This window comes from Macaca nemestrina, chromosome 1 (assembly GCF_043159975.1).
Source record: "Macaca nemestrina isolate mMacNem1 chromosome 1, mMacNem.hap1, whole genome shotgun sequence".
In the NCBI taxonomy this organism is placed as follows: Eukaryota; Metazoa; Chordata; class Mammalia; order Primates; family Cercopithecidae; genus Macaca; species Macaca nemestrina.
Genome location: NC_092125.1, coordinates 230376151 through 230398731, shown reverse-complemented (window position 1 = coordinate 230398731; position 22581 = coordinate 230376151). Strand labels below are relative to the sequence as shown.

Genomic DNA, 22581 nt, shown 5'->3' with positions numbered 1-22581 from the left:
ATAAGAGCAGATGGAGTTCCTCACCCTGCCTGGGCAGCTCATTCTTTCCTGGGCTTGGGCAAAGTGATAGTGATAATAGCACCCACCTATTGCTATGAATCAGGACAGCGGCGACCGGGTGTGGACTGGGCCCTGAGCTCCTCACACAGCATCTCGGCAGCAAAGCAGAGGCTGGAGCTGTCCAGGCCGGGCCACCCAATCCGAGCCAGACACAAGGAAGTCTGTGTGAGTCTCAGTCTCTATTGTCCATGGAGACCCCTCCCCAGCAGGACCAGGGCAAGTGAGGCCCCTGGCTGTTGTTCCCCTTACCCCTGAGGAGCTTAAGCCCAGCCACGGGGTGTGAAGCCTGTGTCCCACCTGACACCTCTGTAGTGCCCAGTCTTCCTGGAACCCAGGGGTGCTTAAGGCAAGTCTCTGCCCAGACGCCGACCCCAGGCCCCAAGTCAAGCCCGGCAGTGACAAAGGGCTGGGAGATGGAGCTTGGAGGTCAGACAGCTCTGGTCTGGGTGCCGGTTCACCCCAGCTTAGCAGGCAGGTTTGGGTCGCTAAACGGAGTGACAGTGCCTGACCTCCCAGGACCAAGGTTGGATGAGGGCCCCGCACAGGGCAGGCACCAATAGGCAGTGGGTGTGGCCATGAGGGTAGACCTGGGTGCCCCATGGAGAAGGCAGCGCAGCTGTGCCCCATTCCCCAGCAGGTGGGTAGCGCTCACCGTCTCCCCAGGTCTCCACACCAGCAGAGGCAGATGCCTCGGGTGAATGCTGCCTCTCAGCCTCCCCCCACACTAGACCCCGCTTATCTCCTCTGGCTGTGGCCCTCGTCCCCTACTGGACCCCTGGGCCTTCACTATGCACTGGAGACAAAGCCACCAAGTCTGTCCTGGGCTCAGCACATACTTGCTTCCCTCCCCTACCCTGATCATAGCCCAGGACAGAGATCCCTAGAGGCAGCTGTGCATGGGACGAGGGCCGAGCTGGCTCCAGCTCCTGTGGTCTGGGGGCTTGTGGCCTCTGGGCCTTGGCTGAAGGGGGTGTACTCAGTGTCTCCCAGGGAGCTGCGCTTCCAGGCCGTGAGAGTCCCCCGTGTGGCTGCTGCTCACTTGTTTAGGACATGGCTCAAGGTCACGGTGGGGCAGGCTGCCAGCTCCTGAGGATCCCTCTAGCCCCTGGCCTGCCGTCCCCAGGGAGCGGTTTCTTGTCCACAGCCTCTGGGGCTCTACCAGGCCTCCATCATGGCTGAGGATCACTTGGCATCTGCAGAGGATGTTTCTGCCTCTGGTTCCTCCTCCACAGAGCTCCTGGCCTGGGCTGCCCGGACATGGAGCAGACACATCTGTCCCCGGCAGCCCCGGCCAGGAGCTCTTTCACAGCAGCCTGTTTTGTTGGGCAGTGCTGGGCCTGGCCCTGGCTGTGGCCTCACAGGCATTCTGAAGCTAGCTCGAGCCTCTCATCTGCCTGGCCTGTGGGCTGTGGGTGTCCTGGTGAGTGAGCTGTCACTGCCTTGACCATGGGAGCCCCAGCTTAACACCAGGGTGTCCTGAAACAGGGGCGATTGCCACATGTGTCCTTTCCCCCTCCCCTGCTGGCTTCCCTGGGGCAGGGAGGGACCAGCCCTGTGACATCTGGCCAGGCCTTTCTGACATCTGTCAGAGCCCAGCCTGTGCTCCCAGCAGCTCTCTGAGGGTTACAGTGACATTGTGCACCAGTGACGGCCACAGCCTCCCATGAAGGGGGCTGTCACCGAGGGGGCCCTGTGGCTGCCACCCGAGGATACCCTTCCTCTCTCAGAAGGAGAAAGGGACCCAGGAGGACCCTAATCCACAGGCTGTTGACCCTGGCTCGTGCACGTGTTTTGGGGGGTCCATCTGTGAACCCATGAATTTAATGGCAAGGGTTCTGTGGCTTAGCCCCAGGAGCTTTTCTAGGGAGAGGAAGGGTCCATGGCCTTGGCAGAGGGTGGGCTCAAAGAGGCCTGTAACCCTAGAGAGGAGAGCGACACGCCCCTAAACACACACATGCACACACAAGCAACGAAAGTGGATAAAAGTGGGCAATAAAAAAAACCATTTAAAAAATAAAAGCCCCCACCGCAGGCCCCATCTTCCAGAATCTGTCGCAACAGATTCACCCACACTGGTTAACGGTATTTGCGGTTTGCAAGATGCTACACGTCCCGGGAAAATGACAGACAAGTTATTATCACCTCTCCGCTGTCCTCCTGCCCAAACCTGCCCGTGCCGGGCACCCAGCTGCCGGGGAGCGAGGAGCGGGCATGAGGAAATTAGCAGCCCCGCGCCGCACCCGCCCCTCGCCCACCCCCGCACCAGCCCTGCCAGGCCCAGGGCTCCCAGCCAGGCCGGGCCCATGTTGGACTGGGGCGGGGGAGGAGGGGAAGGAGAGGAGGGTCGGAGAGGAGCCGGCAGCGTGGGGAGGGACGGGTGCAGTGGCGTTTGGGCAAACCCTTTCCTGCAAGCAGGATGGCGCATGCACCCTGGGCAGGCAAGTCCAGGCGGCTCCGTGTCAACAGCCGAAGATAAATACGATTTTATCAGCTCAGAATCTGTTGAAACACATCCATCTAGCGGTTCTAGGGAAGGAGAAGGTAGGAGGGGGCCGGCAGAGAGGGAGCGTCTCCACGTGACCTTTCCTATAGAATAAGCTCCACCGGAGTCCTCCTCCTCCTGCCTGTTTTCCACAGGGCCAATCCCAGGCCTGAAGCCCAGAGGCCTGCTGGGGAGATAGGAGGAAGAAGCTGGGGGAGCGCTCAAGCCGTCCTGGGCTCAGCCACCCTCTGGAAGGACCTGGATCTCTCAGGGCTCCCTTCCTTCCTGTGGCCACCTATGTCCCACCCCCAGATGCTGCCAGGACAGGGGACATCACAGACATCCCCCCCCGAGGTCACCCAACTCCGGCCAGGCTGGGCACCTGGGGTCCAGCTGGTGCCAGGGTGAGGTCTGCCAGGCATGTGTGCCCCGAAGGCCATGTGAGCACTGCACTGGGGACACCCCTGTGGGGAGGAGAGCCAGGCCCAGGACCTTGGTGGCCTTACCGGCCAGAGGGGAGGAGAGGTGCTCACATCGCCTGAGGGCAGTGGCCTCCTTGTTGTCCACCCTGAGGCCTGGGCCTCCCTCCACCACTGGCCCAGGTGGACCTAGGTCACTCCACACTCCAGTCCCAGCCCCCACTTCCCGGGGTGGGTGGTCCGGCCGCCGCCTGCACCAGGTACCAGGGACAGCTCCCGCGCACCCAAGCTCCTCCCCGGGGCGGGGTGGGGCGGGGCTGGGCGTCCATAGTGCTCCCCGCGCCTGGGCCCCCAAGACCTCATGCCGACGGGAGTCCCTCAGACAGTGCAGACAGAAGCACGCACTGGGTCCTGCACCTACTTCGTGCGCCCTGGCCCTGGGACGCCCCACCACGCAGCTTCCAGAGCAGGAATCGCCACTTCACCCTGCCTGGAGCCCCAGAGGGAGCGGGGCGGGCTCAGCAGGGCGCTGCCAAGAGGCTGCTGCTGCGTAGGTCTGCGAAATGGGAGCACGGCTGACCCTGAGGCCCACGCGGGCGGGCGGGAGCTAAGGCTCCGCAGAGGACTATGGCCGGGGGTGCTGAGGCAGGGGCCCAGGGGAAGGGCTGCAGGGACCAGGCAGGAGCTGTGAAACCCCTCACATTGTTGAGACTCCATGGGGCTGTCAGGGAGTGGGGGCTGCCGGGGCCTCTGCCCTCAGGCTTGGTTGCACCCAGAGCCTTACTCCATCTGTGTCCAACCGACTGAGGAGCCCAGGAGGCCTCCCCTCCCCCTGAGTGTCTGGGGCTCCTTGGTGGATCTAATGACCCCCACCTGAGGCCGTGGACTGGGGCACCAGGGTGGAAGACGCCTCGGGAGACTCAGCCCCAGACAGGGAACTGCGGGGGAACGGGGCATGTGTACCTCCAGCCCCCCACAACCAACACCTCCTCACCTGGTGCTGAGAATGACAAGGGTGCAGTAGCCACTGACACCTGCAGGCCACTGTGTTCCCAGGGGACACGCAGTGAGTCACAGATGCAGGCGGAGAGGCTTGTGCAGGGGCTCGAGGCGTCCCAGCAGGAGAGCACAGAGCCAAAACTGCCACCCACAAGGCCAGACCTCAGAGGCTCTTCTCCTTTTGATGCCCCTGAGACTCTAACCTGAGCCACCTCGGCCAGGGTCTGCTTCAAGGGGGGGTCTGTCGCCTCCTCCCTGCTCTGTGGTTTCCCTAGGGAGCGGCTAGGATGGATGGCATTTATTGAGTACCAACTGCATACCTCCAGCTGCTACACATTACTGAGGAGAGACGAGGGGGACAGAGCCAGGTACCTAAACTCCAGGGGGCCTGTGTTCTCTGCACACAAGAGGTGCTCCGTAAATGCTCAGCGATGGGCGGCCTCAGAGAAGCCTGGCGACACAGCTGCAGGCCCTGTGTTCCTCTCCCCTGCTCGGGACACTGGCAGACAAGAGCCTGCCACCACCTGGCCCCTCCTCTTTCTGTCCCCAGCCAGCACAGATGGAGACCACGCATGGTGTGTGGCTTCAGGCCGGGCCTTTGTCCATGAGACCAGTGTCTGGACACAGTCCACTCCAAGGTCGGGCTGAGAGCCCTGTCTGAGTCTCCTGTGGGTCTAAGTCTCAGAGGATCTGAACTGTGAGCTGTTCCCATGTGCCCTGGGGACGGGGCTACCCGCTTATCCTCCCAAGTGATGCTGTGGGGAGCAAAGGGGGCATTTGTAATGGTGGGGACACTGTACGTCAGCGGTCACCTTCAGGGAAGCCAGACTGACCCCACAACAAGGGGACTGCCGTCCTTCCTGCCGTGCCCAAGGCTGCAGCTCCAATTGTCCAGGGCAGTCACCCACACAGGGCTGAGGCTGAGGGTTGCTGGCTCTGCAAGGCTGATTCTGCTTTCCTTTTCCTTTTTTTTTTTCCTTTTTTTTTTTTTTTTTTTTTTTTTTTTGGTGATGGAGTCTCGCTTTGTCAGCCAGGTTGGAGTGCAATGGTGAGATCTTGGCCCACTGCAACCTCCGCCTCCCGGGTTCAAGCAATTCTCCTTGCCTCAGCTTCCTGAGTAGCTGGGACTATAGGCGCCCGCCACCTTGCGTGGCTAATATTTGTATTTTTGGTAGAGACAGGGTTTCATCGTATTGGCCAGGCTGGTCTCGAACTCCTGACCTCAGCTGCCTGCCTCGGCCTCCCAAAGTGCTGGGATTACAGGCGTGAGCCACTGCACCCGACCTGTTTCCTGCTTTTCTAAACAGCGCCCAGCCTCGCCTTCGGGGTTGTGCATGATGGTTCCTTTCTGCATTTTTAACAGGACTGGGGATGGGCAGCTTCCTGCCTAAGGCCCTGTGCCCAAAGCAGGGGTCGCAGGCAGGGGCAGTGGAGCCACTCTAGCTCCAGGGGCTCCAGATGGATGGAGGATCTAGGAGGGGCCAGCCCTTTGGTATCCAATTCCCATCCTGAGGAGGCCACTGAAAGACCCCCTTCCACTTGTGCCTGCAGTCCCCTCACACCCACGGCAGGGACAGGCCAGCGTTCCTGGCTGGGTCCCATTCGGGGATCCCAAGTAACTCATCAAAGAGGGGACTGATCCTACTGCGCAGACAGGGGTGCTGAGGGTGCTGCAGACCCAGGCCCCACCCACCATGGCTCGCAGGCTCCATCAGCTCCATCTCCCCTGTCTCTTTCCTCCTTTTTCTTTCCTCGCTTTTCGTGTGCCTGCACCTACCAAGGACCTATATGGCTCCTGAGAGCCCCTTGTGTCCCTTGATGGCCAGAGAGGCAGCACGGGTGCCCAGTGGGGGTCAGGGGGTCAGGGCTCCCTATCTTCCTTGGCAAAGGGCTTTCCTGGTTCTGCCAGTAGCTCCCTGTGTCTGACCTCAGTTTCCCCAACTGTTCCATGGTGGAGTGCGATGCGACATTCTCCAGGGCACTTGCGGCTGCAGTGACTTGTGATTCTGTCATCGGGGGCTGGTGAGGGGCGCAGAGGGCATGGGGTGGGAGCAGAAGTCATTCTCTGAACCTGAGACCGGGGATCATTCCTGATGGCCCTGTGGGGAGAGGGCATGAGGACTCCCAGCAGGTGCCCAGGAGCCAGACACTTGGCAAATCAGCCAGCTTGGAAGTGAGTGGACGCCCCTGCAGCAGCCTCAGCGGGATCCCTTTTAGAACTCATGAGGGCCGGCCTGGGTCCTCAGATGGGCAGCCAGGCCCTGTGGGGCAAGGATGCTGGAGGCCTCTGCAGGGGCTGGATCAGGAAGGATGTCATCCAGTCCTCTCACAGCAGGGCCCATGTCGGCTCCGGACAGACCTTTTAGCTCCTCGAGTCCCAAGCTGGGGATACTGGGGCTTGGCTCAGCTGCTCAGACTTGGTGGCCCCAGCAGGAGAGGGTGTCAGAGTCACCAGGGCTGCTGAGGCCATAAGAGACCTTCACACCTTCACAGGCCTTCACTCACACACCAACCCAGAGAGCTCTCTATGGAAGCTTGAATGCATCGTGGGCACCCAGCCCATCACACATTAACCACCTGCTCTGTGCAAATGCCAGAGAAGCCTAGCTCTGGTCTTAAAAACAGATTCAATGCTGCAAACCTACCTCTTCAAAGCACTGCAGTCGGGGACATGGCTTCCGCAGGCCTGGCTCCCAGCCCCCATTCCTGCCCTCAGTCTCCAGCAGCCCCTTCTTGCTCTCCTGGCCTTTCTTGTCCCCATCCATAAACCTAAAGCCTCTCCACCTGGCTGCCACTGGCACTCACACCCCTGCTGTCATGGAGCCCAAATGACCCAATGGCTGTGGAGTGGGTGCCAGGGCAGCCGTGCCTGGATTCGCACCTCGAAGGACAGACACCTGCAGGGACTCAGCAGAGGGGCTGCTCGGGGCGGTCTTCATTGGGGGCTTGTGTAGGGGGCTCCCGTGGGGAGAACGTGGCTCCCGATGGGGGGTGGCCTGGACAGGGGTGCAGTTGGGACCACCAGTCTCACCTGCTCCCTCTCCCCCACCCCAGTACTCCCCACTCTTGAAGAAACTCTACTGCCAGATCGCCAAGACGTGCCCCATCCAGATCAAGGTGTCCACCCCACCACCCCCGGGCACCGCCATCCGGGCCATGCCTGTCTACAAGAAGGCGGAGCACGTGACCGACATCGTGAAGCGCTGCCCCAACCACGAGCTCGGGAGGGACTTCAACGAAGGTGAGGCCCCCAACTCCTCCCCTCTGGTGGCACTTTGCCCAGCATCCTGCACAGCACAGCTGGGGGCTGCCTAGCTGGGAGAGAGTGGGGCTGATGGCATGGGCTTAGCATTCCCCTGGGAGGGCTTTCGGTGCCTCCCCCAGCCCCCTTTTTCCCAGTTCTGACTGGGGCCTGGGGGGGCCCATGCTCCTGGGCAGGGGCAAGTGGTCTGGGCAGAGTCTGAGGGGCAGCGGCCTTCTGGGGCTCCAGAGATCCTATGTGCCATAGCCCCTCTCTCCAGTGTGCCTGGCAAGGCCTATGGGCTACCCCATGGATTAGCAGGAGAATCAGGGAGCAGAGCCACTGGGCAGGCATCCCCAGGCACAAGGGCTGCCAGCCGGCCTGAGCCTCATCTGGAAGCCCATGGACTGGGCCTGGTGGTCTCAGTTCTGCTGTGATGCACCTGGCACAGTGCTGGGCACCTCTCTACCTGGCACGGGTAGGCACCTCTTTGAACCTGGCACCGGGCTGGGCACCTCTCTGCCTGGTACAGGGCTGGGCACCTCTCTGCACCTGGCATTGGGTGGGCACCTCTGTGCACCTCTCTGAAGTGTTGCCCCCTCCCGGCAGGACAGTCTGCCCCAGCCAGCCACCTCATCCGTGTGGAAGGCAATAATCTCTCGCAGTATGTGGACGACCCTGTCACCGGCAGGCAGAGCGTCGTGGTGCCCTATGAGCCACCACAGGTAGGCTGGGAGCCAGGCTGTGCCCAGGGCCCTGCAGTCAGCCGTACGGGGTGTGGGGTCCCCTGAGGCAGCCCCTGTCCCTCCTCAGTTGGCTGATCTGCCCATCCCGCGGCGTCTGTCCGGGGCTCCCTGCTCTGTGTTAAGTGTGCGTCAGGGACTCCCTCACCCACACAGGCCCCACTGTGCACACTGGTGCTCTGGCCCCGAATCCGCCTCGGGCCCTCTCAGGGCCTCAGTGTGCCCCGCTCCATAGTGGGGGGTGGGTCTTCAGCCTTGCCCTCCGTTGGTGCCCAACACTGCTTCTGGCTTGGGGCTCCCAGACACGGATTCAGGAGATGGGAGGTCCCTGCCCATTTAGACCCTGGTCTGGCTGGGACAGAACCGAACCAGCAACAGTGCCTGAAGAGGTGGCAGATTCTACGAAGGGCGTTGAGGGATGGTGGAAAGACTCCTAGGCCAGGCCAGGGGCCCAGGAGAGGTGGCCTGCAGGAGACTGAGGCTGGTCAGCAGGGTGGAGAGCCGGGAGGCCCCGCTGGACACCATGTGGGTGGGGGCTGCAGGGAACTGGGGGGCATGCAGGCTGGAGGGAAGGGGACACGGAGAGGCTGGGGGGTTTGACCTTTGGCCCAAAGGCAGCAGAAGTTTCTGGGACACCATTCTGGAGCCGATGTGGGGCCCAACTGGTGTGAAAGGCTGGGGTAGGGGGAAACAGAGGGTTTGAAGTTGCTGCAGGATGGTGGGGCAGAGGCAGAACAGGTGAGGAGTGGGTACCAGGCCCCCAGGGAAAGGCAGGCAATGGCAGGCCTCCACCTTCCCTGTACCTGGTTCTGAGACCAGGCTCCACGCTGTACCCAGCCCCAGCCTCCCTCACCAGGTCCCATCCCTGTACCAGGCCCCCAGGACACCCCAGGCTCCTGTCCCTGTACCCAGTCTCCAGGTCCTCCACAACCCTCTACCCTGTACCCAGGCCCCCTTCGAGGTCCCCATCCCACCATCCTCTAAGAGCAGCCCCTATGTCAGCAGAACCAGGGTCCAGGAGGGCTCCCTGAAACCCATGTCCCACCCTCACCTGCCCCGGCCTGCCAGGAAGGCAGAGCTCTCTCGCCCCCTGGTGGCTGCCGTGTGACAGCAGTTCTGAGAAAGGTCAAGATTTTCCCAAACCCCGAATGGCTTATGTATTTGTCCCCAGGGTGATGTGAAAACTGCCCACATTGTGGTCTGGGGATACTCATTGATCAAGAGTTTTGGTTCACGGCTGGGCGTGGTGGCTCACGCCTGTAATCCCAGCATTTTGGGAGGCCGAGGTGGGCGGCTCACAAGGTCATGAGATCGAGACCATCCTGGCTAACATGGTAAAACCCCGTCTCTACTAAAAAACACACAAAAAATTAGCCAGGCGTGGTGGCAGGCACCTGTAGTCCCAGCTACTCGGGAGGCTGAGGCAGGAAAATGGTGTGAACCTGGGAGGTGGAGCTTGCAGTGAGCCTAGATTGTGCCACCACACTCCAGTCTGGGCAACGGAATGAGACTCCGTCTCAAAAAACAACAACAACAACAACAACAAAAAAAACAACAGATTTTTGGTTCATGTCTCAGCTGTACTGCAAAATCCCTGGGAAACGGGAGTGTGCTGGGGATGGGTTCACTGGGGACAGCTCTGGTTCCTCTTTCTGCCCAGATGAGCCCACAGCATGCAACACACACATAGGCCCCCAAAATCTGTGCAGGCACACACACTCACACCCAGCATCTGGGCTTGACCTCCAGCCTGTGTCAGGGGAGAAGCTTGGGGCAAACAGACCGCAGGACTCTGTGCTGCTCTGAGAGCAGAGACCAGGTCTGAGCCCTCCCAGAACCCAGAACCAGCCCAGTGCTTGGTGTTTAGTGATCTTCATGAATGGGTGGGTGGATGGGGTGAGTGGGTGGATGGGTGGATGGATGGGGGTGGTTGGGGTGGATGGATGGATGGATGGATGGATGGATGGATGGATGGATAGATGGATGGGTAGGTAAGTGGGTGGACGGATGGATGGATAAATGGGGTGGGTGAGTGGGTGGATGGATGGATGGGGTGGTGAATGGGTGAATGGATGGGTGAACGGATGGATGAATGGGGTGGGTGGGTGGGTGGGTGAATGGATGGGGTGGGTAGATGGATGGATGGGGTGGGTGAGTAAGTGAATGGATGGTTGGGTAGAGGGATGGGTAGATGGGGTGGGTGGCTGGATGGATGTATAGATTGATATTGAATGGATGAGTGGGTGGATGCATGGTTGGATGGATGGATAGATAATAAATGGGGAGTGGATGGATGGATGGATGGATGGATGGGAGTGGGTGGTGGATGGATGGATGGAGTGGGTGGGTGGGTGGATGGATGGATTGATATTGAATGGATGGGTGGGTGGATGGATGGTTGGATAGATGGATAGATAATAAATGCGGGGGAGTGGATGGATGGATGGAGGGATGGATGGAGGGATGGATGGGGTGGGTGGATGGATAGATAAATGGGGGGAGTGGATGGATGGATAGATGCATGGACAGATAGGGTGGGTGGGTGGGTGGATGGATGGATGGATGGATGGATGGGGTGGGTGGGTGGGTGGATGGATGGATAGATGAATGAATAGATAGATGGGTAAATGGATGGATGGGTGGATGGATGGATGGATGAATGGGGTGGGTGGATGGATGGGGTTGGTGGATGGATGGATGGGTGGATAGATGGATAGATGGATGGATGGATGGACGGATGGATGGATGGATGAATGGATAGATGGGGTGGGTGGGTAGATGGATGGATGAGTGGACAGATATACAGATGGCAAAAACTATAGAGCAGGGCATCCCCCTGCCTACCTTGAGCCAGAACCAGACATGGAGCTGGGGGCTGCCACCTTAGTGGATTGGGGATGCGTGCTGATGCTAGCCCCCCCTCTCCTTGCTCCCCCGTGTGCAGGTGGGGACAGAATTCACCACCATCCTGTACAACTTCATGTGTAACAGCAGCTGTGTCGGGGGCATGAACCGACGGCCCATCCTCATCATCATCACCCTGGAGACGCGGGAGTGAGTCCCGGGCACACGGGGTGGAGGTGGGACAGGGCTGGGCAGGCACGGCTAGCGGGAGAAGGGGGGCTGTCATGGAGACCTGCATGCCGAGGCCAGCTCGGGGAGGAGACTGGGCTGTGCTGCTGGAGGAAGGGACTGCCCTCTGGCCTGAAGGGCCTGCCTGGGCAGGAGCGGGGCCTCTGGAGGGAGGCGGGAGTCCCCGGGCGGGCGAGGTCTCAGGGCAGCCTCCCAGCTTTGAGCCTCTGGCTCCCTCTGGTGGGAACACTCGCTGCCGGCACTGGGCGCTCCACGGTGACTCAGGGCTCGCAAGGCCGGTCCTGAAGGGTCCGAGGTGGGCAGGGAAGGTGGGCAGGTTGAGGGTGGGCAGGATTGAGCTCACAATTCTGGCCGTGCCCACCCGACAGCGGGCAGGTGCTGGGCCGCCGGTCCTTTGAGGGCCGCATCTGCGCCTGTCCTGGCCGCGACCGAAAAGCCGACGAGGACCACTACCGGGAGCAGCAGGCCTTGAATGAGAGCTCCGCCAAGAACGGGGCTGCCGGCAAGCGCGGTGAGCAGCCGGCGGGGGGAGCTGGATGCTGTGGGAGGGCAAGGGGACACGCTGGCAGGACGCAGTGCGAGCCGGGGCCCCAGGGACAGGGCCAGCCCCCGAACGGCCCCCCAGACCCAAAATCCTCCCTGACGGAGCCTGAGAGCAGCCCCCAAATAAGTCGCCTGTCCAGGCCTGGGGGGCACTGCAGGTTTGCCCATCCCTGTGGGCTGCTCACCACCGGACCCACCTGAAGAATCTATTGGCCCCAAGGGTGGGGCAGGTCTCCCTCCTCCCGGAGGGTGGCCTCACCCCACCCGCCCTGCCTGGCCTTCCAGCCTTCAAGCAGAGCCCCCCTGCCGTCCCCGCCCTGGGCCCCGGCGTGAAGAAGCGGCGGCACGGAGACGAGGACACGTACTACCTGCAGGTGAGTGTGCACTCCCGTACAGCGGCCGGGAGACCTGCCTCACCTCTGTCGTCTGCTGAACCCAGGCTGGGCCATGGGGAGAGACCCTGGAGACCACGGTGGCGGGGGCGGGAGGCACCCAGCCCTGCGTGAGAGGGTCCAGAGGGCAGAACCTGCTTGCAAGAGCCAGACCAGCAGGGCCCAAGTGCAGGGCATCCCTGAGAGTCCCCTCAGTCCCAAAAACCCAGCGTCATGCCATTTACAATGAAGCCATGTGTACGTAGCACAGGTGGGGTGGTGCGGAGTCCACCGGGGTAGAAGTTCAGCAGGAATCCAGGACCCTAACATTGGCCAGGACCCGTGGCCATAGACCCCCTGAGTGTGCCTCTCACATGTGGCCTCCAACAGGTGAATTAAATCGGCACAGGCTTGGCGAGGATTCATCTTCCATGATGTGAGCTTTCAGGTTTTTGAGCTCCAGAATGAGCCCCAGTTGGGGGCGGTGGCTCATGCCTGTAATCCCAGCATCTTGGGAGGCCAAGGTGGGTGGATCACTTGAGCCCAGGAGTTTGAGACCAAAGTGGGCAATATAGCGAGAACCCCATCTCTACAAAAATTAGCTGGGTGTGGTGGTGGCATGCACCTGTAGTCCCAGCTACTCAGAAGACTGAGGCAGAAGGATCACCTGAGGGCAGGAGGATTGCCTGAGCCCAGGAGTCCGAGGCTGCAGTGAGCTATGATGATGCCACTGCACTGCACTCTAGCCTGGGCAACAGAGGAAGACTCCGTCTAAAGAAAGGAAGAGAGAGAGATACTTGGTTTTTTTTTTAAAAAAAAAAAAAAAAAAAAAACAGTATCTGTTGGTGGGGGAGGAAGAGGGAGGCTTAGGGACCACAAGGAGCAGGCATGGTTCTTGGGGACAGACCTGCCCACCGAGTCATGGACTCTAATTAGACCTGCTTCTTGGGAAGAGGAAAGAAGGTCAGGGGATCCTGAGCCTCTGGGGTGCCGGGGAACCCCCACAAAGGACAGATGCTTTGCCAAGCCCAGGTCCTCCTGAGGCCGCGGCCGCCCGCCTCCCTCCCGCGGGGGTCTGGGGCATGTGGGCAGAGCATCTGCTCCTCTGTGCTCAGGTGCGAGGCCGCGAGAACTTCGAGATCCTGATGAAGCTGAAGGAGAGCCTGGAGCTGATGGAGTTGGTGCCGCAGCCGCTGGTGGACTCCTATCGGCAGCAGCAGCAGCTCCTACAGAGGCCGTGAGTCAACCCCAGCCCACCATCGGTGTGGGGAAGCTCATGGCTCAACCCCGCAGGAGAAGGCCAGGAGGACCAGAAACCCCTCCAGAAGGCATCATCTGCCAGGAACAGGCAGCAGGGTCCAGAGCTCAGGGGGCCCACCCCACACCTCCTCCTCCAGGAAGCCTGGTGGGACTTGGGGCTGCCCTGGGACCCTAGGCCATGGCCCTTGCTATGCCTCTGCCACTGAGGGGTCCTGTAAATGTCTGCTGGGTGGAAAGGCCAGGAGGGGTGGCCAGAGTGACCATGACCCACCAAGACCAGAGGCCAATTCCAGTGGCACAGGTCATCCCCCTGCCTACCGGCCCCGCCATGGCCAGTGTCCTTCTCAGGAGCAGGGCCAGTGGCTGTGCATGGTCATCCTCCAGCCACTCTCTGACATCAGAGGAGGACAAAGCCACTCTCTGACCTCAGAGTCTCCACCCATTCGCAGCATGGGGGCATCGCGGGCGTGGGTGGTTGGTGGGCACGAGGCTGCCTTGCTTCCCACCCATGCAAGCCATTGCTTCTGAGCAGGAGTCACCTACAGCCCCCATCCTACGGGCCGGTCCTCTCGCCCATGAACAAGGTGCACGGGGGCATGAACAAGTTGCCCTCCGTCAACCAGCTGGTGGGCCAGCCTCCCCCGCACAGCTCGGCAGCTACACCCAACCTGGGGCCTGTGGGTGAGTCCCTTGGGCAGTGGGGGCCCATGGGCAGGGCGGGGAGGCCCACTGGGGGCCCCTGGCTCAGGGCACTCCACCCAGCTCCGGACCCAGGGCAGGTGTGTCTGTGGCTGGCTCCTTCCAGCGGTTCTACCCTCTGGGCAGCCACGGACAGCCCTCTCTGCCCACTCCTGACTGTGGGAGGTGGAGGGGGCATGGTTAAGAGCGTGGAACCCACACGCCTGCACCACCTCTTGGCAGGCAAGGAAGCGTGCGGAGGGCTCTTAACATTACACAGCCTGTTTCCCCATCGGCAAATGGCCACAGAAGTACCAGTCTCACTCCTTGTGAGGATTAAATGCTGCAAGACCTCCTCAGGGACCCCAGCACAAGCTGGGGGCTCCACTGGATAGAGTTTGGGCCCCCTTCCCCTGGAAGGTCCTCATGTGGGCAGGACCAGGCATGTTCCCAGTGCTGCGAGCAAGCACCCCAGGTGTTTCCTGAGGCCCCAGGATGGGCGAGCACTCCAGTCCCCCCGGGTGTTTCCTGAGGCCCCGGGATGCGGCGAGCACTCCAGTGCCAGCTGTGATTGCCCTTACGACCCAGTGCCTTGTGCGCACAGTCATCGCCGTCCCTACTAGGCGGGGCTAGGAGACAAGGCCCCAGGTGTTCAGCCCTTGCTCAAGCCTCCAGCTGGCTGGGGCGATGCCAAGCATCACATCGCCAGGCCTTTGGGTGGCTCCCCTGGTGTCCAGAGGTGTCTGGAGCCTGGGTAGAGCCTGCACCTGGACGCCTGGCCTGGCTTCCCTGAATGCCCCACCTGCCTCTCACCCAGGCGCTGGGATGCTCAACAACCATGGCCACGCAGTGCCAGCCAACGGCGAGATGAGCAGCAGCCACAGCACCCAGTCCATGGTCTCGGGGTCCCACTGCACTCCGCCACCCCCCTACCACGCCGACCCCAGCCTCGTCAGGTGTGTGGGCTGCCGAGGGCCTGAGCATGTGCTGTCACCCTGTCTGTTCACCTCTGTCCTTCTGGCCATGTCAGCTGCCCTGCCCCACCCTGTGTGCTCACCACTCGAAAGCCCAGATCAGACAGGCGGGCGAGGGCAGTCAGGCTAGGAGCATCGAAGATGCTGGGGAAGTGGTCCACTTAGAGGAAAAACACCAAAAGCCGGGTCTTCACTGACCTGTCCCCAGCTGAGCACGTCCCCTCCCTGAGGGATGCCATGGCCACCTGTGGGCTGGAGGGAGACAGTGACAGTCTCCGCCCTAGCCAGGCCACTCCCAGAGATGAGGGCTCACACAGCCCTGGCTCGGAAGCTAATGCTGCTTCCTTTCTCAAATTCTCTCTGCAGTTTTTTAACAGGATTGGGGTGTCCAAACTGCATCGAGTATTTCACGTCCCAGGGGTTACAGAGCATTTACCACCTGCAGAACCTGACCATCGAGGTAACGCCCGGGCGACCCCCGCTCCGCACAGGCAGTAGCTGGAGGGGCCCCTGACCAGAGGGCAAAGAGCCTTCTCTTCCTTGCTCTCGTGGCTGGGAAACTTGGAAACCCTCTCTCACGGGCAAGTGGATGTGATGACTCGACTCTTGAGAGCTCAGGCAGGCGCAGCCAGGCAGGCGGCTGGCGGCGCGGGACACAGGCCCAGGCCTCTGGATGCTGAACTGGTCATTTGTGGGCCTTTTCGGACTCCCAGCAGCCAGTGTGCCTTTGATTTTAGGGGATGGGCTGTTTCCAAGGCACAAAGAACAGAAGAATGTAAGGCCCCAAGGGAGTCAGTCCAGTTCAGTGCCATTTACACCTGGAGGAAAGGGGACCCGGGGAAGGCAAGCGCCTGACCTGAGGCCACATAGCTCTTGGCACTTGTGGGAGCTGATCGCAGGCACCATGATTAAACAGCCATGGGCTTGTCTTTGGGTTAAGTGAGACTAGCGGTGTACAAAGCCTGCTCGTAGCCTAGGACCGTGTGAACCACAGGACACTCTCAGTCAAGGAAGAGCAAGCCCTCTGCCGGGAACCCGCCCCCAGCCAGTGCCGCAGCCCAGGTCCAAGGCCCCTCCCAGACCATCCCCAGCCTGGGGCTGCAGAGATGAGGGTCAGTGCGAGCTGGGGCCACCTGCTCAGCCTAACTCCCTCGTGCAGAGGGTGGCCTCGTCTGTGTCCACTAACCGCCCTCCCTGCAGCCTGTCTCCAGTACGCTGAGCCAGCTCCAGGTCACGTGTTAACCCTTGCCTCCCCTGCATGTGTGTGCTTCGTGTGGTGCCTAGAGGGTGCTGGGAGCTCATGGATGAGCTGGGGATCTGCTCTGGGGGGCAGGGACATGGAGACCAACGAGGGCCCTGCCCTGAGGCTGGGAGGCAGTTCCTCCCCCAGGGCCAGGTAGATAGATGCTCAGGGAGCTCCATGTCTAATGCTCCGAGGTCAGGGCCCAGGCCCCACACAGGCCAGGAGGGGCCCTGGTGGGCTATCCCCCTCCCCCACGTCCCCTCTCCTGCCTACTCTGGTTAGACTTGTGGGGGCCGGGGTGTGGTGTGGCCAGACCTCCAGGCCCAGGGCGGCCCTCCCTGCTCTCCCTGTCCCCACTGCCCCCTGCCCCTAACGCGCCGGCCTCTCGCAGGACCTGGGGGCCCTGAAGATCCCCGAGCAGTACCGCATGACCATCTGGCGGGGCCTGCAGGACCTGAAGCAGGGCCACGACTACGGCGCCGCGCAGCAGCTGCTCCGCTCCAGCAACGCGGCCGCCATCTCCATCGGCGGCTCCGGGGAGCTGCAGCGCCAGCGGGTCATGGAGGCCGTGCACTTCCGCGTGCGCCACACCATCACCATCCCCAACCGCGGCGGCCCCGGCGCCGGCCCCGACGAGTGGGCGGACTTCGGCTTCGACCTGCCCGACTGCAAGGCCCGCAAGCAGCCCATCAAGGAGGAGTTCACGGAGGCCGAGATCCACTGAGGGGCCGGGCCCCGCCAGAGCCTGTGCCACCGCCCAGAGACCCAGGCCGCCTCCGCTCTCCTTCCTGTGTCCAAAACTGCCTCCCGAGGCAGGGCCTCCAGGCTGTGCCCGGGGAAAGGCAAGGTCCGGCCCATCCCCAGGCACCTCACCGGCCCCAGGAGAGGCCCAGCCACCAAAGCCGCCTGCGGACAGCCTGAGTCACCTGCAGAACCTTCTGGAGCTGCCCTAACGCTGGGCTTGCGGGGCAGGGGCCGGCCCACTCTCAGCCCTGCCACTGCCGGGCGTGCTCCATGGCAGGCGTGAGTGGGGACCGCAGTGTCAGCTCCGACCTCCAGGCCTCATCCTAGAGACTCTGTCATCTGCCGATCAAGCAAAAAGTCCTTCCAGAGAAAAGAATCCTCTTCGCTGGTGGACTGCCAAAAAGTATTTTGCGACATCTTTTGGTTCTGGAGAGTGGTGAGGAGCCAAGCGACTGTGTCTGAAACACCGTGTATTTTCAGGGAATGTCCCTAACGGGCTGGGGACTCTCTCTGCTGGACTTGGGAGTGGCCTTTGCCCCCAGCACACTGTATTCTGCAGGACCGCCTCCTTCCTGCCCCTAACAACCACCAAAGTGTTGCTGAAATTGGAGAAAACTGGGGAAGGCACAACCCCTCCCAGGTGCGGGAAGCATCTGGTACCGCCTCAGCCAGTGCCCCTCAGCCTGGCCACAGTCGCCTCTCCTTGGGGAACCCTGGGCAGAAAGGGACAGCCTGTCCTTAGAGGACTGGAAATTGTCAATATTTGATAAAATGATACCCTTTTCTACATGGTGGGTCAGCTTTTTTTTTTTTTTTTTTTTTTTTTTAAACTTTCTCAACATTCCCTTTCCAGCTCAACCTAGCACCCATGAGCCGGGCTACAGAAGCTGAGTGAGAAGCCAGGTGGGCGGGACTTGTCCCCAGGAAGGCCGGGCGGGAGGAAGCCTAGAGGGAACGCTGGGAAGGGCAAATTCACAGGAACGCTCTGCCGTGGGAGCAGCTCCTCCCTTGCCGCGGCCACCTTCTCTACCACTGCGAGGTCCAGAGGGCGTTGCTTTCTTTTCCAGGGGGCGGCGGCGGCAGTCAGGGAACAGACTGAGGTAGGTGCAGGGGGCGTCTAGGCCTTCGTGGAGCACCCCAGGGAGTTAGTGGGCCCCAGGGAGGCAGTATCTGCACAGGCCCCTGCTGGGGCCACCTCCATCCACGAGGAGCAGCCTGAGCCTTGGTGGCTGGAGCTTGACCATCCCGGAGCACAGCTCCAGGACAAGGAACCGGAGTCCCCAGGGAGCCTCACAGGTGTGACAAGGCCCTTCATTCCAGGCAGGTGGGCCAGTGGAGAGTGGTGAGCAGCCAAGTGACTGCGTCTGAAACACTGTGTATTTTCAGGGAATGTCCCTAATTGCATCTTGCCTGTGCCGGGGGCTGGGGACTCTCTGCTGGACTTGGGAGTGGCCTCTGCTCCCAGCACACTGTATTCTGCAGGACTGCCTCACTCACGTAAGCTGAGACACCACTCAGAGTGCAGGCTGCCTGGCCCCTTCTGACACGGCCAGCTCCACACTCTCTGCCTACGGTATGTGTGGCATCAGCTCCTAAGGGCTAGGAGCTTCCCCCACTAACATCTCCCAGAAGCAGTTAAGCCCCCCAGGGCACGGCAAGGTTAGACACAGCCCCCATCCCCAGATCAGGACTCCATCTTGCTGAGTGGCATCACCGTCACCAGCCTCCCCTTATTTAAAAGCAGCGACTGGTGTTGCCGCAGATGCCTGGTCTACGAAGACGCAGGCGTCCCTCTCCCACACTGTCCACCGCCCCGGGGACCACTGACAGCACAGCTGCCTGGGTGCACGTTTGTGGGGGCAGCAAGAACGGGGCTGCCGCCTCTCAGGGGATCTGGCTGCAGCCAGGGCGAGAGCCCGGCCCTTCCTTCTAGCTCCTTCTAGCCCAAGGGCAGGCTCTGGCTGCTCAGCTTCTGGGGTTCCATCTCCCTAGAAAGGTGCCCACACCCAGGGCATCAGTCAGTAGGGGCGGCAGCAGCAGCGGACTCAGGGCTTTCCCAGGGTGGCGCAGCCACCCCAGCTGCATGTCACCTCAGCTCTCCATCTTACTGCCATTTCGTAGATGAGGAAGCTGAGGCCAGAAAGGCTAAGACCCGTGTCCCAGGCATCACGCCCATCTCCTGGGGGCTGGGCACCTGCTACCCGAGTCCACCTCCTGAAGCCCCACTCTGCCCCATGCTCCGCTTCTAGAGCGGCGGGGGCCCATCCCGACACTCGGGTTCCCGAGCCCAGCACAGATGTGCTTCAATTCCAGGGGTTGTTGAGTTGTTTCTTAGGCATGTTCCCTGTACACCGAGTCCAGTGAGGCTGTCCCAAGAGCCCCTGTAGTGTGCTGCTGGGGGGGGTGGCACAGAGCAGGGAGAGGCCCAGGGGCAGCTGTCACTGGAACCCCAGCCAGACGTCCAAGAAGCCGGTCAGAACACAGAGCAGCCAGATGGCCCCAGCTGCACCTGTACAGCGAGCCCGCGCAGCCTCCTTGCGCTGGAGAAGCAGCTGTGAAAGTAAACGGAGTCGAGACTTTGCCGTGGTTAGGAGAAAATGCAAATTCCCAGGAACAAGAATCCTTTAAGCGATGTTTTTTATACAACTAAACAAATCAACAAATAAATCTTGAAGGCAGATGGTTTTCCCGGCAGTGCAGGGGTAGGAGGGAGGCTGCCGGCACTCCTGGAGCTGAGGGGGACGGGCAGTGGTCCTGAGTCTGCTCAGAGAGGCCAGGCAGGAGGAGCTCACCAGCCAGGTCAGCTCACGTCCGTCCGAGTCACTCTGGTCAGAAACAGCGACTCTCCCCCATGCCCCCAGCATTCCCACCAGGCCTGGGCTGCTGGGAAGCCCTTGCTGTACCCAGGGGCCCGACTCGCAGTATCCTGGCACAGAGACACCTGTCACTCGGAACAGTCAGTGTCTCCAACGCACAAACATCCACTCCTCTGTTACCAGTTAAAGCACTTGAATGCTTTAGGGTGGACACGCGACCCCATCTGTGTGTCCATGTAGGCTGGTGCTTCTCCGAGCAGTATTAACGGACGCCCTCCAATGACGTAACAACTGTTTTTGGTAATGTAATCTTGGGAAAATGTGTTATTTTTTTAGCTGTGTTTCGGTGGGGATTTTTGTTTTTGTAACATAATAAAGTGTATGTTCCAATGACTGGTTCTCATGACTAAACCTCCATCTCCGAGGGGCTCAGACATACAGGGCGGCTCCTCACAGGCGGGAAGCCTGTGCCCTCTGCGGCCGGCCCGGCAGCCCACCTGCGTTTCTCTGTGTCGTGAGTCTGATGGGTCCCTGGGGTGTCCCTCTGCCCTGTGCCTCGGAGGAGCTGCGGGCCAAGCCGAGTAGCCTCATGGGACTGACCGGGCCTCTCAGGCCTCCTGAAGTGCAGGCCCGTGAGCCCTCATCCAAGCCCTGTGGGGCCCAGGCTTTCTGGACTTCAGCGAGGCCAAGCAGGGTCGCCAGGTGTCACAGACACCCGCACAGAACGCACCCTCGTTTCTCAGCAAAACCTAAGAAAACAAAAGGCAGCAGAGAGCCTCGTGCGGGCTCAAGCCAGGCTGGGCCCAGAGGCTTCGCTTCAGTTCTCTTGGTTCTCAGGTTTCTTGGTTTCAGACTTGTGAACAGTGACTAGGGTCCTGTCACAGCAAAAGTAAGGCTCTAGAAATCTGTTCAACCTCAAAGGAGGCCTCAGTCTTTTTAGAAATTGGCCTTAAAGAAAGAAAGAAAAGACCAAGGCAAAAGGGAAAGATGCCGCCAGGAAGCTCCACTGAGTTGCCCCACAGGTGAAGTGCAGGTGAGGTGAGGTGCAGGTGAGGTGACGTGCAGGTGAGGTGCAGGTGAGGTGAGGTGCAGGTGAAGTGAGGTGCAGGTGAGGTGACGTGCAGGTGAGGTGAGGTGCAGGTGAAGTGAGGTGCAGGTGAGGTGACGTGCAGGTGAGGTGAGGTGCAGGTGAGGTGAGGTGCAGGTGAGGTGAGGTGCAGGTGAGGTGAGGTGCAGGTGAAGTGAGGTGCAGGTGAAGTGAGGTGCAGGTGAGGTGAGGTGCAGGTGAGGTGAGGTGAGGTGCAGGTGAGGTGACGTGCAGGTGAGGTGAGGTGCAGGTGAGGTGAGGTGCAGGTGAGGTGAGGTGCAGGTGAGGTGAGGTGCAGGTGAGGTGAGGTACAGGTGAAGTGAGGTGCAGGTGAAGTGAGGTGCAGGTGAAGTGAGGTGCAGGTGAGGTGACGTGCAGGTGAGGTGCAGGTGAGGTGAGGTGAGGTGAGGTGAGGTGCAGGTGAGGTGCAGGTGAGGTGAGGTGAGGTGAGGTGCAGGTGAGGTGAGGTGAGGTGAGGTGAGGTGACGTGCAGGTGAGGTGAGGTGCAGGTGAGGTGAGGTGAGGTGAGGTGAGGTGAGGTGAGGTGCAGGTGAGGTGAGGTACAGGTGAGGTGCAGGTGAGGTGAGGTGAGGTGAGGTGAGGTGCAGGTGAGGTGAGGTGAGGTGCAGGTGAGGTGAGGTGACGTGCAGGTGAGGTGCAGGTGAGGTGCAGGTGAGGTGAGGTGAGGTGAGGTGCAGGTGAGGTGCAGGTGAGGTGAGGTGCAGGTGAGGTGAGGTGAGGTGAGGTGAGGTGCAGGTGAGGTGCAGGTGAGGTGAGGTGAGGTGAGGTGCAGGTGAGGTGAGGTGAGGTGCAGGTGAGGTGCAGGTGAGGTGAGGTGAGGTGAGGTGAGGTGCAGGTGAGGTGCAGGTGAGGTGCAGGTGAGGTGAGGTGAGGTGAGGTGCAGGTGAGGTGAGGTGAGGTGCAGGTGAGGTGAGGTGAGGTGAGGTGCAGGTGAGGTGAGGTGCAGGTGAAGTGAGGTGAGGTGAGGTGAGGTGCAGGTGAGGTGAGGTGCAGGTGAGGTGAGGTGCAGGTGAGGTGAGGTGCAGGTGAGGTGAGGTGAGGTGAGGTGAGGTGCAGGTGAGGTGAGGTGCAGGTGAGGTGAGGTGCAGGTGAGGTGCAGGTGAGGTGAGGTGAGGTGCAGGTGAGGTGAGGTGCAGGTGAGGTGAGGTGAGGTGAGGTGAGGTGCAGGTGAGGTGAGGTGCAGGTGAGGTGACGTGCAGGTGAGGTGAGGTGCAGGTGAGGTGAGGTGCAGGTGAGGTGAGGTGCAGGTGAGGTGAGGTGAGGTGCAGGTGAGGTGAGGTGAGGTGAGGTGAGGTGCAGGTGAGGTGACGTGCAGGTGAGGTGAGGTGCAGGTGAGGTGAGGTGCAGGTGAGGTGAGGTGAGGTGCAGGTGAGGTGAGGTGCAGGTGAGGTGACGTGCAGGTGAGGTGAGGTGAGGTGCAGGTGAGGTGAGGTGCAGTGAGGTGAGGTGAGGTGAGGTGAGGTGAGGTGAGGTGAGGTGAGGTGACGTGCAGGTGAGGTGAGGTGAGGTGCAGGTGAGGTGAGGTGCAGTGAGGTGAGGTGAGGTGAGGTGAGGTGAGGTGAGGTGAGGTGCAGGTGAGGTGAGGTGCAGGTGAGGTGAGGTGCAGGTGAGGTGACGTGCAGGTGACGTGCAGGTGAGGTGAGGTGCAGGTGAGGTGCAGGTGAGGTGAGGTGAGGTGAGGTGAGGTGCAGGTGAGGTGCAGGTGAGGTGCAGGTGAGGTGAGGTGAGGTGAGGTGCAGGTGAGGTGAGGTGAGGTGCAGGTGAGGTGAGGTGAGGTGAGGTGCAGGTGAGGTGAGGTGCAGGTGAA

General features: G+C 61.0%; 1 protein-coding gene across 7 annotated transcripts in view; it reads left to right on the top strand.

Annotated features, from left to right (window-relative positions):
* The window catches only part of LOC105496668 (tumor protein p63 regulated 1 like), a 119605-nt gene extending 102625 nt beyond the window's left edge, over positions 1-16980 (top strand). For 6 of the 7 annotated variants that reach the window (XM_071067511.1, XM_071067505.1, XM_071067508.1 and 3 more), the window contains 10 exons: positions 7015-7201; positions 7811-7926; positions 10889-10998; positions 11406-11548; positions 11866-11954; positions 13067-13188; positions 13744-13892; positions 14707-14845; positions 15230-15323; positions 16498-16980. In XM_071067511.1, the coding sequence (XP_070923612.1) occupies positions 7015-7201; positions 7811-7926; positions 10889-10998; positions 11406-11548; positions 11866-11954; positions 13067-13188; positions 13744-13892; positions 14707-14845; positions 15230-15323; positions 16498-16830 (1482 nt within the window). In that variant the 3' untranslated portion in view covers positions 16831-16980. Of the gene's footprint in view, positions 1-7014; positions 7202-7810; positions 7927-10888; positions 10999-11405; positions 11549-11865; positions 11955-13066; positions 13189-13743; positions 13893-14706; positions 14846-15229; positions 15330-16497 lie in introns of those variants that run through there. The other variant, XM_071067507.1, reaches the window with a different exon arrangement.
* Positions 16981-22581: the final 5601 nt, after the last annotated feature.